The 17,245-nt window shown below is 36.3% G+C and overlaps 1 protein-coding gene across 2 annotated transcripts in view; it reads right to left on the reverse strand.

Moving 5' to 3' along the window:
* The window catches only part of CDK17 (cyclin dependent kinase 17), a 99,349-nt gene that overhangs the window by 23,059 nt on the left and 59,045 nt on the right, over nucleotides 1-17,245 (reverse strand). For both annotated transcript variants that reach the window (XM_082666381.1, XM_082666382.1), the window contains exons 3-5: nucleotides 15,204-15,368; nucleotides 10,750-10,883; nucleotides 8,079-8,204 (exon numbers count right to left, since the gene is read on the reverse strand). In XM_082666381.1, coding sequence (XP_082522507.1) covers nucleotides 8,079-8,204; nucleotides 10,750-10,883; nucleotides 15,204-15,368 — 425 coding nt within the window. The remainder of the gene's footprint in view (nucleotides 1-8,078; nucleotides 8,205-10,749; nucleotides 10,884-15,203; nucleotides 15,369-17,245) is intronic.

Raw genomic sequence — 17,245 nt, forward strand, 5'->3', positions numbered from 1 at the left:
AACCCTTTGTAGATAGTGCAAAAGGCAATAATAATCTAAAAATTCACTTCTCACTTTAGAGTGATACTAATGCCCTTAAATAAATAGCCAGTGAAGGGAATAATGTTCTTTTATATATAACCTCAGCTCTCAAAGGTGTATAAATAAGGCTGGATCATTAAATACTATGTTTTAGTCAAATTCTGGAGGTTATACACAATTTTTTCTGGAGGTGTTGAATAAAATAAAAATGATACTTGACAATTAATATTTGACTTAACATCTCTCACCACTTGGAACAAAAGGATAAACTGCCCCAACCTGAATGGCCAGAAGTAGCAGAGGCCTCTCAAAGGAACTGTTTCTATCCTTTTGTTACAAGGATATGTATCCATTTAAAAGTCATGCAGGGACTTCCCTGGTGGTGCAGTGGTTAAGAATCCGCCTGCCAATGCAGGGGACACAGGTTCGAGCCCTGGTCCGGGAAGATTCCACAGGCTGCAGAGTAACTAAGCCCGTGCGCCACAACTACTGAGGCTGCACTCTACTGAGCCCTCGTGCCACAACTACTGAAGCCTGCGTGCCTAGAGCCTGTGCTCCACAATGAGAAGCCACTGCAATAAAAAGCACACATACTGCAACAAAGAGTAGCCCTCAGATCACCCCAAATAGAGAAAGCCCATGTGCAGCAATGAAGATCCAACACAGCCTAAAATAAATAAATTAAATAAATAAATTAAAAATAAAATAAAATAAAAGTCATGAGGAAAACTGCATATCTAATAGTACTTAATTCAATTTTGGAAAACTAATGAAAACTGTGGTCACAGGCAGTATTACTGAATGACTGAAAAATTGCTTCTTTCTGCACTCTTAAAGACTTTTCTCTATATATGGTATTTTTTTAAAAAAAATTAATTAGGGCTTCCCTGGTGGCACAGTGGTTGAGAGTCCGCCTGCCAATGCAGGGGACGCGGGTTCGTGCCCGAGTCCGGGAATATCCCACATGCCGCGGAGCGGCTGGGCCCGTGAGCCACGGCCGCTGAGCCTGCACGTCCGGAGCCTGTGCTCCGCAACGCGAGAGGCCACAACAGTGAGAGCCCCGCATACCGCAAAAAAAAAAAAAAAAAAAAAAAAAATTAAAAAAGTGAGATTTTGGAACCATCATGCACCATCCACCCATGTACTATCTTATATATGACTCACAGATATTAAGTCCTTGCTTTCTATTATCAATAATTATACAGAATGATAAGGTAAAACTACACTAGACAACACCTGCTAAATACAAATGGAGTTTTTTATTGTAATATGGAAAATGTGGCAAATAGCCCACCATCTGGTGCATGAGAACCTGATTCTGAATAACCTTTTGACTTTGCATGTTTTTTTGGGGACACCTTTTTTTTTTTTTTTTGCAGCATGTGGGCCTCTCACTGTTGTGGCCTCTCCCATTACGGAGCACAGGCTCCGGATGCGCAGGCTGAGCGGCCATGGCTCATGGGCCCAGCCGCTCCGTGGCATGTGGGATCTTCCCAGACCGGGGCACGAACCCGTGTCTCCTGCATCGGCAGGTGGCCTCTCAACCACTGCGCCACCAGGGAAGCCCTGCATGTTTTTATAGTCTATTTACATATTATCTTAACACTTAAAAAAAGGTTAATTACCAAGGTCACACAAACTATGATAGAATATGTTTATTTTCTTATACCTACCTCTAGAATTCAGGTGATTAAATTCACAAACATGGAACTATTCTGCCATGAATTTTAAGTCTTATATCACATTTCTTTATGAAGGAAAAAAGAACTATATTTAAAGAATAAATGGAAACTAGTAAGAACAAAATAATAAACATCCCCCCCAAAAATATAATAAAAATGTCATTATCTGTAACAATAAGAAGCACATAGAAAAATATAACTACAAGCTAGGAACTTTTTTGTTTATTTTTTGGCTACGTTGCGTGGCTTGTGGGATCTTAGTTCCCTGACCAGGAATTGAACCTGTGCCCTCAGCAATGAAAGCACAGAGTCCTAACCACTGGACCACCAGGGAATTCCTGGGAACTTTTTCTTATCAGGAGTTGGGAAATTTTCTTATTCATTCTTTTACCTTAAGTGAATAAATACTAGCATGCCCTTAAAAGATCAAGTACACTTTGGTCCAATGGTGACTATGACAAAAATGCTGAGATTTGCTTTAAAGAGTGTATAAATGAACTATAAATTCAAGATTATAAAGATAAAAATGTTGTAGAGATTTACTGTATCATATGAAGTATATAAAGAATAAACTGTAAGAGATGCATCAAAAATTAACACTACAAAGAGTCACTCTTCAAAGAATGAAACTTAGTGAGATCATTAATATATGCTGAAAGTCTGCTTTTTAAAAAGAAGGTAAATACTGGAATTATCTGCCACAACCCAATTCAGAGTAAGTGTACCCACCTCACAACATTTTAATGATTCCCAACCTTTAGGATTTATTACATCCAAATATTACTTACTGAATCTTTATATGGAATTTCTAGAAAATTTTGCTTGCATTTTTATCTGCTGAACATGACAAGATTAACAATAGATATAATGACTAGCTTGTTGACACGCTCTCCTACGGAAATTATTCAGAGGACAAAGGACAAAGCTCATTTATTCAATATTTACCAAGCACAATACTAGGTACTGGGGATATAGTGAAGAAGACAGATATGATTCCTGCTTTCATAAGTTCACAATCTAGACTGAGTTCCATCCTAGATTACTTTAGAATATTTTTAAAGTCTCATATAAACAGAAATAACAGCTAAAGGAATGGAACAGTAAGCTTTGCATTTTAATACAACATAAACATTTCCTTAATTCTGCTTTCCAAACAAAGATAATTTTTTTCTCATACTTCATTGCTCTAAGAGAATACTTGGCTTTTTGGAAAACCAAGCAAATTCCTGTTCAATCAGCTCTTGTACCATAAGCACATGAAAATTAAACAAAAATATAATTTATAATAGCCAGATTCCTATAATTCAGGGTAACTTGTAAGTAGCATCGAGTATTATGGGGTATTTCTTGATTACTTTGGCTCTGGCAATATAATCACTCTATCAAAGTTATAAAGATGTATTAACATGCTGGCAATGCAGTTCTAATTGAGTTTCAAAACAACTGAAATACATGCAAAAGTTCTATAGATGCCATTCTAAAAGTGAATGTGTATATAAGAAACACTGGGGGCAAAGGGAGATTTTTCAAACACCCATTTCCCTCCTTGTGAGATTTACCGAGTTACTGTTACTGACAGAAATGTGTTCTTACATATGTGGGGGGCAGAAAAGAGACTGAGAATCTCTATTCTACTTGATCATTTGTCTTGCAAAAATGTGCTGTCATCATCATCATACTACCACCTTAACCCTGACCATAATATGCCAAAGGTAAATTAAGTTGCGGGTGGACTTTGAACCTCACTTCCACACCACATAATATATTTATTATTTCTGAGAGACATCAGGACTTGATACCCTATTTTCTCATCTATTCTTAGAAACAAGGACTACATATGATATATATTGGTAAAGTCATGAATGAGGAATCCAAAACTCATTGTTTAGGAAGAGGCAGATTCTTAAAATGTGTATAACTTAAACTTCAATAAAATGAGACAAACTTTCATGCACAGACTTAGTCTACTAAAGCTGCACTTAACACTCTCAGAAAACTTCCACGGGGCATGCCATCACTGTAAGTGCAACAATGCTCTAACAAATCACTATCTGCCTATGGGCTTTCCCACAAGTCTAATGTTTAACTCAGTATGTTAAGAGTCAGAATATTCCATTACTTATCAACTATAAATGAATATTAAATAACACTTCACCAATCTAATAACCAATATCTTTAATATGAGATAGAATGACTAAATGTAATGTGTTCTGGATGGGATCCTGGGAAAAAAAAGATATTAGTGGAAAACTAGGGAAATTTGAACAAAGTACAGAGTTTAGTTAATAGTAATGTACCAATATTGGTTTCCTTAGTTGTGAAAAATGTACTAAACTAATGTAAAATGTTAATAACAGGGGTAACTGAGTATGTGGTATATGGGAACTCTCTATATGATCTTTTAAATTTTTCTGTAAATCTATAACTACTCTAAAATAAAAAAACTTATTTAAATAAAAAGTCAATAGAAAGGATTCAGCAAGAGAGGGAGACTGACTATACATGAGTGTATAGGAATAACAAATACTCTAAGCATCCTGAGGAGATGGGATAGGAAGAAGGACAATTCCTCAATATTGAAGAAAGGAAAGAGAAGAATTAGTGTAATTCAGAAAATGAGAGGGTTTCTGGTTAGTGGCTTCTCTCTTCTTTGTCATGTAGTGGGAGAGGTCATCTGCTTAGAGAGGGGAAGAATTAACCAGAGAAATACAATAGGGCAGCCAAGTGATACTGAGAATCCAACTGAGGCTGATGATCATAAATTCATAGAAGAACCAATCAGCCCTATTTTATGTCTTTCTCTACCAGAAATGAACTCTCTGACTGGTTTCTTATTTCCTACTCAAACAAAGGATTTATTTTATTTTTACTACCCTACTTATAATATACTGCTATTGAAAACAAAAAAACAACGTTTTATCCTTTTAGAAAGACAAAATTTTATATTTTGTCTTGTAAAACATATTTTTTTTAGATAAAGAGTATATCATCCATGGAAACATGAGCTCTAACAAATGTGAAGAATATTTTTCTTTTCCCATCTCCTTTCCATGCATTCCCTAATCCTTCCCCTTCACATATAAACCTAGGGTATGGAAGAATAATTTTCTAATATACTTCAAAGAAACCATGGCTTTAGTAAGGTAGATAGATAATGAAAAGGATGAATCAGTAGAAACCCAGAACAGAGCTGGCATGATTAATCTGAAATCTATAAGCCATTTCAGATCAAAAAGCAAGGGAGGTAGGTAGGAACACTCAACACAATAAAAACTCCAGTCACTTAACATTCATTAGAGGGCACTGTTTTCCTTAATTTCATGTACACTGAAAAAGACAGGTCTTAGATGATAGCTTCGGTGATTAAACCATACCTTTAGTCCCAATCTGAAATATTTACTAACTCCAAAACTTAAGTATCGATCTTTAATAAAAATTGATAACCAAAGAATACTTGCAAGCTGGTAATTAAATGACAAAGTTACTTGAATAAAAATGTCTTAAGCAGTGATGCAAAATTATGATGATCATAACCTATACCAAAGTCAAGTTGGTATTACACCTTAACCTTGTTGTATAATGGTGAATGTCAAATAACTACCGATCCTTCTAGAGCCAGCTTAAGCACTATAAGCCTGTGATGTTCAAAGACATTTTACTTGCTGTCTCTGTAATTGTCTCATAGCACTTTATATATACTTCTACCATAGAACTAAAGTCATCCAAAACAGCTCCTCACATACACAATCATCTCAATTTATGTCAAAGGTGACACTGCAATGGGGAAAGCTATCCTTTCAATAAGCAGTGCTGGGCTTCCCTGGTGCCGCAGTGGTTGAGAATCTGCCTGCCAATGCAGGACACACGGGTTTGAGCCCTGGTCTGGGAAGATCCCACATGCCGTGGAGCAACGAAGCCCGTGCACCAAAACTACTGAGCCTGTACTCTAGAGCCCGCAAGCCACAACTACTGAGCCTGTACTCTAGAGCCCGCAAGCCACAACTACTGAGGCCCACGTGCCTAGAGCCCGTGCTCCGCAACATGAGAGGCCACTGCAATGAGAAGGTTGCGCACCACAACGAAGAGTGGCCCGCGCTCACCGCAACTAGTGAAAAGCCCGCGCACAGCAACGGACACCCAACGCAGCCAAAAATAAATAAACAAATTTATAAAAAATATATATATATAAAAAAAAATTTTTAAAAATTAGCAGTGCTGGGTCAACTGCTACAGATTGGGAGAAGATATCTGCAAGACATGTAACTGACAAAGGTCCTTTATACAAAATGTACAAAGAATTCCTAACAAACCAATAAGAAAAAGGCAGAAAGTCCAAGAGTAAAGAGATAACAGATTTGAACACTTAATTCAAAGAAGAGGATATCTAAATGGCCAATAAATATTAGAAAGGTGTTCAACTTAAGGCATCAGGAAAATGAAAAAAAAAAAACCACAATGAGACAGCACTATACACTCACCAGAAAAGTTAAAAAAAAATTTTTTTAAAAAGAAGAAACAATATCAGAAAATCTAATGGAGAGGGGCTTCCCTGGTGATGCAGTGGTTAAGAATCCACCTGCCAATGCAGGGGACACGGGTTCAATCCCTGGTCCAGGAAGATCTCACATGCCTAAGCCTGTGCACCGAGCCTGTGCTCTAGAGCCCTCGAGCCACAACTACTGAGCCCACGTGCCACAACTACTGAAGCCCGCGTGCCTAGAGCCCGTGCTCCGCAACGAGAAGCCCGTGCACTGCAACAAAGAGTAGCCCCCACTCGCCACAACTAGAGAAAGCCTGTGCACAGCAACAAAGACCCAACATAGCCAAAAATGAATAAATAAATAAATTTATTTAAAAAAAAACTGCATGGAGAGCAACTAGAACTCTCATATACTGGTGATGGCAGTGTAAAATGGTATAATCACTTCAGAAACTATTTTGACAATACCTAGAAGAGCTGAATATATGCATACAATCTGATCCAACAATTCCACTCCTAGATATGCAACCAACAGAAATGCTTACATATGTTAACCGAAACACATGAACAGGAATAGTGATAGAAGCAATATTTGATCATAGCCAAAACTAAAAACTCAAATGTAAACATCCATCAGCAGAAGACTGGATAAAATATAGCATACTCACACAATGGAATACCATGCAACAAAAAGAACAAATGAATTACATAACCACATGCAATAACCTAAATGAAAAACAAGCACAACACTGAACAAGTCAATCACAAAAGGATACACATGTGTACATACATAATACATACATAATAGGTAGGATATTTATTGTATACTATATATATAAAGTTGTATAAATACACATTTTTATATATTTCAATAAAATGTATTTTAATAATTTGTATATTCATAATTACATAAAGTTCAAAAGTTTAAGAATAATCAGAAAAAGAATATCAAATGCATTTTTTAAATAAATAAGAATGTGTATATAAATGAGAATAAAGAAGTCTTTCCTGATATTAAAACACTATAAACATAATATAATCAAAACAGTGGGAAAGGGCTTCCCTGGTGGTGCAGTGGTTGAGAATCTGCCTGCCAATGCAGGGGACACGGGTTCGAGCCCTGGCCTGGAAGGATCCCACATGCCGCGGAGCAACTAGGCCCGTGAACCATAACTACTAAGCCTGCGCGTCTGGAGCCTGTGCTCCGCAACAAGAGTGGCCGCGATAGTGAGAGGCCCGCACACCGTGATGAAGAGTGGCCCCCACTTGCCGCAACTGGAGAAAGTCCTCGCACAGAAACAAAGACCCAACACAGCCAAAAATAAATAAATAGATAGATAGATAGATAGATAAATAAATAAAACAAAAAAACCCTGTAGGTGTGGATGTGTGTGGAAATTTAGAAACACTGCCACTTTCTAGGAAAAAAAAAAGTGGGAAACATACGTAAAACTAATCTTTGGCCTTGGAAGGCAGGGATAATGGCTAAAGTTAAGGAAGTGAGGATAGAAAGTGAACAAAGAAGTGGCAGGACAGGTTTTCTGGGATTTTTGGAATTTCATTTATCTGGGTACTTGTTACACAGGTATGTTAACTTTACAAAAATTCATGGAGCTATACAATTATGGCTTATGTACTTTTCTGTATATCTAGTACATATTCTGTACATCTAGCATGTATCAGTAAAATTTACCAAAAAATAAAATATACCTTAAATTCTATTCCAATATAATATCGTTAAACCCTTAGGAAGGGAAAATGACAAAATCCAGAAAGCAACATAATAAACTTTAGCTATTCAACAATTAAATATAAAAATTAATATAAAATGTTTATACCCAGAAAATCAAACAACCAGATCTGATGGTGCAGGTATAGTAGACTTAAAAACTTACTAAAGAAGCTCTCCGAGACCTTCGGCTCATTGGTTGATCAAATGGTGGACTGTTTATCTGCAACTTTTCAAGATATCCATCAGGTATTCTGATATCTGCAGGCAGCGATAACCGCTTATTTAAATCCTTTAAAAAAGCAGGAAAAAAAGATATTTGTAGGTAACCACAAACAGAAAAGACAAGGGCATTTTACTTTTGGATTCATGGGCTCTAACATATTATTTCTTAGTGATCAATAACTATAAAGTTTTATTGCAATTGTAAAGTTACCTACATTAATTATATATAATATACTGAATGCCAATGTATTTATTTACTGTAAGCAAAAGTATACAATATAGTTTAACAGAAATGGTATTCTACAACCCAGTTATTTGAGTCCCTTCACTGATAAATTCAACATGGAAATAATTTTGACATTATTATACCATAGTAAGAATAGGCAAAGTCTACCACAAAATGCGATTGATTTAAATAACCAAGTGGATATTGTATGATTTTGCATGCAACACAGTGAGACAGTTGAAATATTTTATTATTGCTATGCCAATGGGAAGAAGTAAAAGGCATTTCTATTTCACTGTATTATGTGAACTGCGAGAAACATAAAAAGAGATCTTGCCTATATTATCACTCCAAGAAACATAAATCCTTTAAAAATAAATCCCTACTGTTCAAAATAGTAACCAAACCACGAAACAAAGTTGAGATGTATAGGAATTGTATACATATTTATTGAGAGAGATATGGCTTAAGTATAGATTTGTATCATGTTCTCAAATGATAAGAGAAATAAAATGATGATAATCCTCCCATATTAGTTTTATATTTTACATAACCCTAAACAAATCACAGGCATTATTCTTGGAATGAAACAAAATGTTTATAATTTATCTAGAAGAATAAATAGAAAACATCCAGAAACATTCTCAAATAAGTATATATGTGGGGGTGCGTGGGTGTTAAGAAAGAAGTCTTTCCAGATACTAAATTATACAATTAAAAAAACAAAACCAAGAGTGTGTCTCTTTGGGGAAAAAAAAATATACAGCTCAATGGAAGAATGAGAAAATCCAGATATAGATCCTAATATTAAATAAAATTTTTAAACATATGATAAAGAAAATCACATATATGGTGAAGAAAAATAATTATTATTTTTATTACTATTTTTTAAAATAAATTTATTTATTTATTTTTGGCTGCGTTGGGTCTGTTGCTGCGCACAGTCTTTCTCTAGTTGCGGTGAGTGGGGGCTACTCTTCATTGCGGTGCGTGGGCTTCTCATTGCCATGGCTTCTCTTATTGTGGAGCACAGGTTCTAGGTGCACAGGCTTCAGTAGTTGTGGCACACGGGCTTGGCAGTTGTGGCTCACAGGCTCTAGAGCATGGGCTCTAGAGCACAGGCTCAGTAGTTGTGGCACACGGGCTTAGTTGCTCCGCGGCATGTGGATCCTCCCTGACCAGGGCTCGAACCCGTGTCCCCTGCACTGGCAGGCAGATTCTGAAACACTGCGCCACCAGCGAAGCCCTTTTATTACTACTGTGATATGATTTATACAGTGATATGAACAGATATCAAGTTGATTTCAGTAGTTGAAAATGCTATTTTTACCATTTAGAAACTGATATTGTTTTCTGTAACTGATTCAGAAGCAATCTTTGATCAGTGAAAATACAATCAACCAATAGGATAAATACCCTAATCATCATTAACTCAATAGCACTCAAAAAATAACAATATTCTTATTTTAAAACATGTTCAATTTTTTGGAGAAAATTATTTTAATCTACAATATATATGGAAATAATATTCATAATCAACTTCTGTCCTCAAGGTTATACATAACATTGACAAAGAAAAGGAAATGAGCTCTTCATCCTTTTACATGGAGAAATAACTTATATGTGCTAGAGATCAGTAGGTATAAAAACCATAAAGGAAGTGATATCCATATTTATAAAGAAAAAAAAGCTGGTGCTTATTTTATGCATACTTTTTGAAATCTGAAATAAAATACTTATAAAATTTGTAGTATCTAGATGAATCTCAAAAATATAATTAAAATATTTTCTACAGGGCTTCCCTGGTGACGCAGTGGTTGAGAGTCCGCTTGCTGATGCAGGGGACACGGGTTCGTGCCCCAGTCTGGGAAGATCCCACATGCCGCAGAGCAGCTGGGCCCGTGAGCCATGGCCGCTGAGCCTGAGCATCCGGAGCCTGTGCTCCACAATGGGAGAGGCCACAACAGTGAGAGGCCCGCGTACCAAAAAATATATATATATTTTTTTTTGTTTGTTTCTACAAAGAAGACTTTCCTAATGTATCATCCTGGATTTCTGAAACTTTTGAAAATCCACATCCCTTACAGAGACCCTACATAGTATTTTGCAGAATGTTTAAGTATAATTAATGTATACTTGCCTTGGTATAGTAATTAGAAAAAAATAATATTCACAGACTAGTTTTTGCTAATGCAAAGAAACAACTTTCTTACAGGTGGTCACTGCCCTAATCAACATTTTCAAATAGGCATTTATTCTGTTTGACACACACACACATATATATATGTATATATATATATACACACACACACACATATATATGCATATTTATACATATATATTTATACACACAAACACAGGCATATCTGTATTTTTTAAATGGTACCTCCATTGAGATCCGTCTATGTATACGATTTCTAAGACAAACACCCGTAGGTGACTGGACTTCATCAGATGATGTCCCAGAAGCTTGGTCACTCTCACCATCTGATCCCATTTTTAGATTTTCATGAACAATATCTGTATCAGAAAATGAAACATTATTTATCTTAGAAAAGATGTATTAAATTCTACTATATCAATGTATTATCACCACAGGTAAGATGTAGACAGCCAACACATAAAAATCATAGCATAAGAAGTCTTTTACATTCTGGGTACCATAGGTGTGCAGTTAATAAAAACTGCACACTTAGAACAAATGTCCTAAAACAGTAGTATAAATCCTTTTATGCTCTCAGATTATGAAAAGCTATTTTAAAAAACTAACATTCAAGTTATTACCAAGAGTTGAATATTAAAATTAGAGACCGAAAATAACACTTGAGGATTATTGTAGTCAATTCTCTTATTTTCCAGATCTGGAAACTGACACCTTGAAAGGTTAAATGACTTTCAAAGGTCACAGAGCTTAAAGGCAGACCTAAAATAGAAACCTGGTCTTTTATTTAGTTTAGTATTCTTTCCATGAAATAATGGGTATTGGGTCTATAGCCAAATGAAATGGTTCTTTGAATATTCTTTTTAAAAACTGTTTTACAGCTGCTAATGCAGCTTCCCACCCCCCTGTGTTAAAAAACAATTCAAAAAGTATTCACTGAGTATCTACTTTGTATCATAACTACAAAGCAAGTACCACAAAATCTACTAGGGGCCAAAACATATTACACTTACATGACAAGGTGGATTATGATATTTCTTTTGTTTTGTTTTGTTTTGGGTACGCGGGCCTCTCACCGCTGCGGCCCCTCCCGCCGCAGAGCACAGGCTCCAGACGCCGCCCCGCGGCACAAACCCGCGTCCCCTGCACCGGCAGGCGGACTCCCAACCACTGCGCCACCAGGGAAGCCCGGATTATGATATTTTTTAAATAGGGATAAAAGATAAATGGGGGGCTTCCCTAGTGGCACAGTGGTTGAGAGTCCGCCTGCCGATGCAGGGGACATGGGTTCGTGCCCCGGTGCGGGAAGATCTCGTGTGCCGCACAGCGGCTGGGCGCGTGAAACATGGCTGCTGAGCCTGCGCGTCCGGAGCGGGAGAGGCCACAACAGTGAGAGGCCGCATACGGCAAAAAAAAAAAAAAAAGATAAATGGTAGTAGAGGGGAGAGAGATTAATTCCATTTGGGAATATTAAAAACAAACTTGTATACTTCTGTATCTGCTCATAAATTTGCATTGGTCAATCATCCTCTAATTCATCTAGAACAGCCCACCAGAAACAAATGCTAGATCTCAAACACATCTCTTGCCACCAGTCCACTCCACAGAGTTATTCACTCCCCCAAAAGTATCATGTTGTTTCACACTGCAGTGCTTTAACAAGCTTTTTTTTTTTTCCTTATCTGTAAGAGATGCCTTTCTTCATTTTATCAATTTGGTGAACCCATTCTTCAAAACTATGCACATATGTCATCAGCACTCATGAAGTCTTTTCTACTCTCAGACACAGATGACTACTGTACCCACACCTAGCACACCTACTGCACTGAAGAGCATTTTTTGGTTCACGTTGTTTTATACCAAGTTATAAGATCCTTGGGGCAAGAATTTGGCTTATTCACTTTTCTATTCCTAGAACCGAACAAAGTTCATGATACTTAGTAGGTGGCTCAACAAATGTTCTACTGAATTAAATATTAACTAAAAAAAAATCAAAGAATGGACTAAACAACTGGACCTTTTCTTTCAAATGAAATGTTATATGAAATATCAACATGAAAATAAATAAAAATAGTATTTCATAATTATAAATTTGAGCTTTTAGTTAACATTTACTTATACAAATATAAGAACTGTTTAAATTAACAAAAAAATTGAACTCCAGGGTCTCATCAAATCAGTCTTAGAATTCATACATTTCTGTATTTTGTCTTGATAACACAATATTAAGAAAATTCTTTTTCACACTGATAAGCAGCTGCAAATAGTAATAATGGTTTTTAATAAACCAATATGTAATTTAAGAATATACTTCAATCGGGCTTCCCTGGTGGCACAGTGGTTGAGAGTCCACCTGCCGATGCAGGGGACATGGGTTCGTGCTCCGGTCCGGGAAGATCCCGCATGCCGTGGAGCGGCTGAGCCCGTGAGCCACGGCTGCTGAGCCTGCGCGTCCGGAGCCTGTGCTCCGCAACGGGAGAGGCCACAACAGTGAGAGGCCCGCGTACCGCAAAAAAAAAAAAAAAAAAAAAGAATATACTTCAATGACACAGAGATTTCTGGAGAAATTTTATCCCATCTGAACAAAAAATATTTATTAACATGGCAGTGAAAGTCAATGTATTTATTGGGTGACTAATTCCTAATCCAATGGTATTTAATACATCCGAGGCCAAGCATTCTTTACTGCCACACTTTTAAAATGTTAAAGATAATTTAACCATGCCTTCCACTTCCAGCAAAATTTAAAAATCTTCCTTCCTCAAGGAAATGTTGAATAAAAATATAGTTTATAATGTATAGCTAAGTTTGCATGAATATATGTTTAATACCTAGGAAGCAAAGACAGAGAACTGAAAGTCCAAAGTTGTTATGCAAAAATTGATTCTGTCACTTTCTTGGGATGGGCTTTTTATTTTGGTAAGAATGTGCTTGGATTTAGCAGCCACCTGAGATAAAAGATGAAGCCTCGGGTGTCCCACCTGCAAATGAGAGCTCCTTTAGAAAGGCACGAGACTCTCAAAGAGCTACATCTTCAGTAAAAGGCAGACTTAAAAAAGAAATCTGCTCTTCTGCATGAGGACTACAAAGGAGCATATTAATCTCAGACTAGCACAGATCAAAAATCTTGAGTAGCATCTGACTCAACCAAGAAACAACTCATGTCATTACCAAGCCAAGTATAGTTCCGACACGGATACCAGTTGGTATTTTCATTTCCGTCAACAAGACAAAAGTGAAATGATGGAGGCTTACGTCAAGACTTCACTCATTTGTCACTGGTATGAGCAACTTCTTTCCTGAATCAGGTAATAGTTTCTAAGTAACTGAAGAATATTTACTTCTCAAATGGCTCAATTTTTGTGTAATTCACAATGCAACAGCTACAGACAGACAACACATTTTTAAATTTAATCTGCATTACTAACGTTTTCAACGTCACTTTAAGTTTAGACCAAGGATCAGCATATGTGACCTGTTTTTGTATGGCCCTGAGCTAAAAATGGTTTTGGCATCTTTAAAGAATTATTTTAAAAAGAAGATTATGCAACAGACCATATATGGCCCACAAAACCTCAAAAATTTTTACTGCCTGGCCCTTTACAGAAAAAATTTGCCAACCCCTAGTCTAGACAATCAAGAGAACAATAAATTAAGCCCTGATTTGAAGTGTTTTCCAACTTCTGTGGGGTAAATACTCTGTTCATGGCCAACCTCAAGCTACCCACATGGCATCACTGAACATGCAGTTGGGAAATGGGCACACCATGACACAGTATTTTGACTATTCAGATGTAATAGAAATAAATAACCCCCAAAGCATAGACAACAGTAAAGTGTGGTAAAATAATTAGGAAATAATGACTTTTGAGTATTCATTACCTTTGTTTTTAATTTAGTTTACTTAATTGTATGTGTATATAATTTAAATTTTAATAATAGCTATGTTTAACAATCAGCTTGCAAAATTTCTGAAAATTTTAACCATCATCTCTCATGAACCAGTGTAAGCCACAGACAAACCCCCCCTGTAGATAATAAGCTCATCCTCCTAAAATTAACAAAACACATGAGAAAATAATCTACTATGGCTAGAGTAAGCAGATAAAGCAAGAAGCAGAATAAAACCCTCAGGAACTTCAGTAAATATAATTATGTCATAAGACTATAAAATAATTATACTTAAAATTATTTAAAAACAAAACATGATAAATAAATAAGAAACCATCAAAAAAGACCAGAGAAATAAACAGAAACTTGCAGATATATATTTTTCCTAGATATTTAAAATGACACAGTGATGTAAGAATAACAACTCAGGTAATCATCATATGTACTAATTATTACACTAAGCTATCAAATGGTGATAATCTGGAGTTACTAAGTATGACCCTAAATTAAGCACCATCTCAAACTGCTATTCATCTTGAAATCCTGCATCCACCTCTTAAGGGTTTTGTTTTCTTCCTGGTGGACAGATTTTCAAATATTATTCCTCTGTAGTGTCAGCACTACTGCCTCTCTAGACCTTTCCATCTTTCTGCTCTCCCTCTTATTCTCAACTTGATTTTTACCTTACAAAAAAAACTAGATAATAAAGGCTGGCTGACTTGCATACAACTAAAACCTAGCTATGGACATAAGCTACAGTCAGAAAATTTTTTAAAAAAACAAATTACCTAATCTGCTTCCATTTCTGGGCATTGCCATGAAGGAGCCAAGGCTTCCTCCAATAACGCTATGTGGTCTCCGCAATGGAGGCTTCTTGAAGGACCCTGTGTACTGGTGGAGGAAGGAATGCATACTGTGAGAGGTTGGAGGTCTGCCATTCTTCACGATAGGCTCTGTGGTTCAGAGAATCCAAAAATCATTCCATCCAGGATCACATGAGAAGGATTGAGAAAGCAAGAGAGAAAACAAAACAAAGATTATGATAGAGATCGTTACATTTAACCTCATTTCTTTGGCTATGTATATAAAGTACTAGAATTAAAATAATTTCTATGAAAAAATACAGAAAATTCTTCATTATTTGGAATTGATCTAGTAACTTAATTACCGATTTTTAATATAGTCAAAATTGGTTAGCAATCACAAAATTACTAATATAGCCCAAAGATTTTTGATTTGTTTAATACATCTCAAGACTGTTTCCATAATTCTACGTTTACTGACTGCCTCATATAGGCTTTATGATTAGGCATGCTGTAGAATATAAAAGACATGATCCTGGCCTGAAGTAACTTATATCCCTACTTGCTAGACATTCAAAAAATATGTCAAGTTAGTAAATAAAACAGAAGTACTTAAGTACAGATCAATATAGAAGTTCTGAAAGTTATTACCCCAAATTGGAATTTTTTACTATAAAGAGTTTTTTTAAAAAAATCATAGGCCTATAACCATGCAGAAACATTACAAAAATACTTAAAAATTATTTAATTCTAAATGGGGGAGATCCTGTTTTATAATGTTTATAGGGAATCTCATGACGCCTTTCCACCTCCAAAGAGCTTTGGTAACTGTTAAGGACATGAAGTCTTCTGTGACTCACAGTCTTCTGTATTAGAATTACGTTTTTACTGGTAGTAGTCAGGAATTTTAAAAGGAAGTGGGCTTCTCTGAGTATCTTTTCCTCTAACATGCAGCTGGCTCTTCTTTTGTAGCTGATAATCAGGAGTAAGGATTATTTCCTGATGAGGAGATTCCTCTACATGTAAAGATTTATCAGACACAGAGAACAACTGGCAGGACCGGGTGGTTCAGATCCACAGAACAAGAAAGACCATGGCATGGGCTTATGAAAAATGAGCCAAGAAGGCCACTGGGCTTGCGCCTCGACTAATAATGGCTGCCTAAAAGGAGCAGAGAGGAGGAGGATGGGGCAAAAGAGCCCTCAAGGATCACACAAGGCCTAGGTCATCTACTCTGGGTAGAACACCAGACTGGAGGTAGGGGAAATGCATAACTAGTAAAGCAGAACATCAGTCCATGTCCCATGCCTGTACATTCCTTGGCAATAGCTAGCTGATCAAAGATTTGGGGATCTTAACCTAAGCCTAGCGAAACAAACAATGATTTAACAATGAATGGGAAGAGGGTATCTGTCATGAACATATAAATTAGTTACAAACACTCGGGGATACAGGCTAGAACTATAAGAAACATCTTCTCTTTCTAGGTTATAATATTTCATATCTGCAATCATAATATATAAATATTCTGCCTAGAGACATTCGTTTTAGTTGCTCTCTGAAGTTATCCTGGGAAACATAGCTTTATAGTACTGGGGAATATTGCAAAAAAACAAAACAAAACAAAAAACAGAGATCATAAATACATTCAATTATTCAGGGGATATTTATTGTGTGCTTACCATTTGACAAGCACTCTTCCAGGCCCTGGGCATGAAGAAGTAAACAAAACAAACAAGGTACTACTCTTTGAAACTATAAAAACTACTTAAGGGGAAAAAAGATAAGAAACTAATAAGAAAAATATCAGATAATGACAGGTAATATGCAAAAGATTAAAATAGAGAGATATAGTAGAAAATAAATGAGTGGTTATTTTACACTGGAATATTGAAAAAAGTTCTCTCTGTAGAGGTATTTTCAAAATAAGTATAAATGCAAGAAAGAGCCAGTCATAGGAAGATGGGTGAGTGGTGGGTTAGAAGATATTCCAGACAAAGGGAAAAGCTACTGCAGAAGTCAGCATG

This window comes from Grampus griseus (genome assembly GCF_964374135.1).
Source record: "Grampus griseus genome assembly, chromosome: 11".
In the NCBI taxonomy this organism is placed as follows: Eukaryota; Metazoa; Chordata; class Mammalia; order Artiodactyla; family Delphinidae; genus Grampus; species Grampus griseus.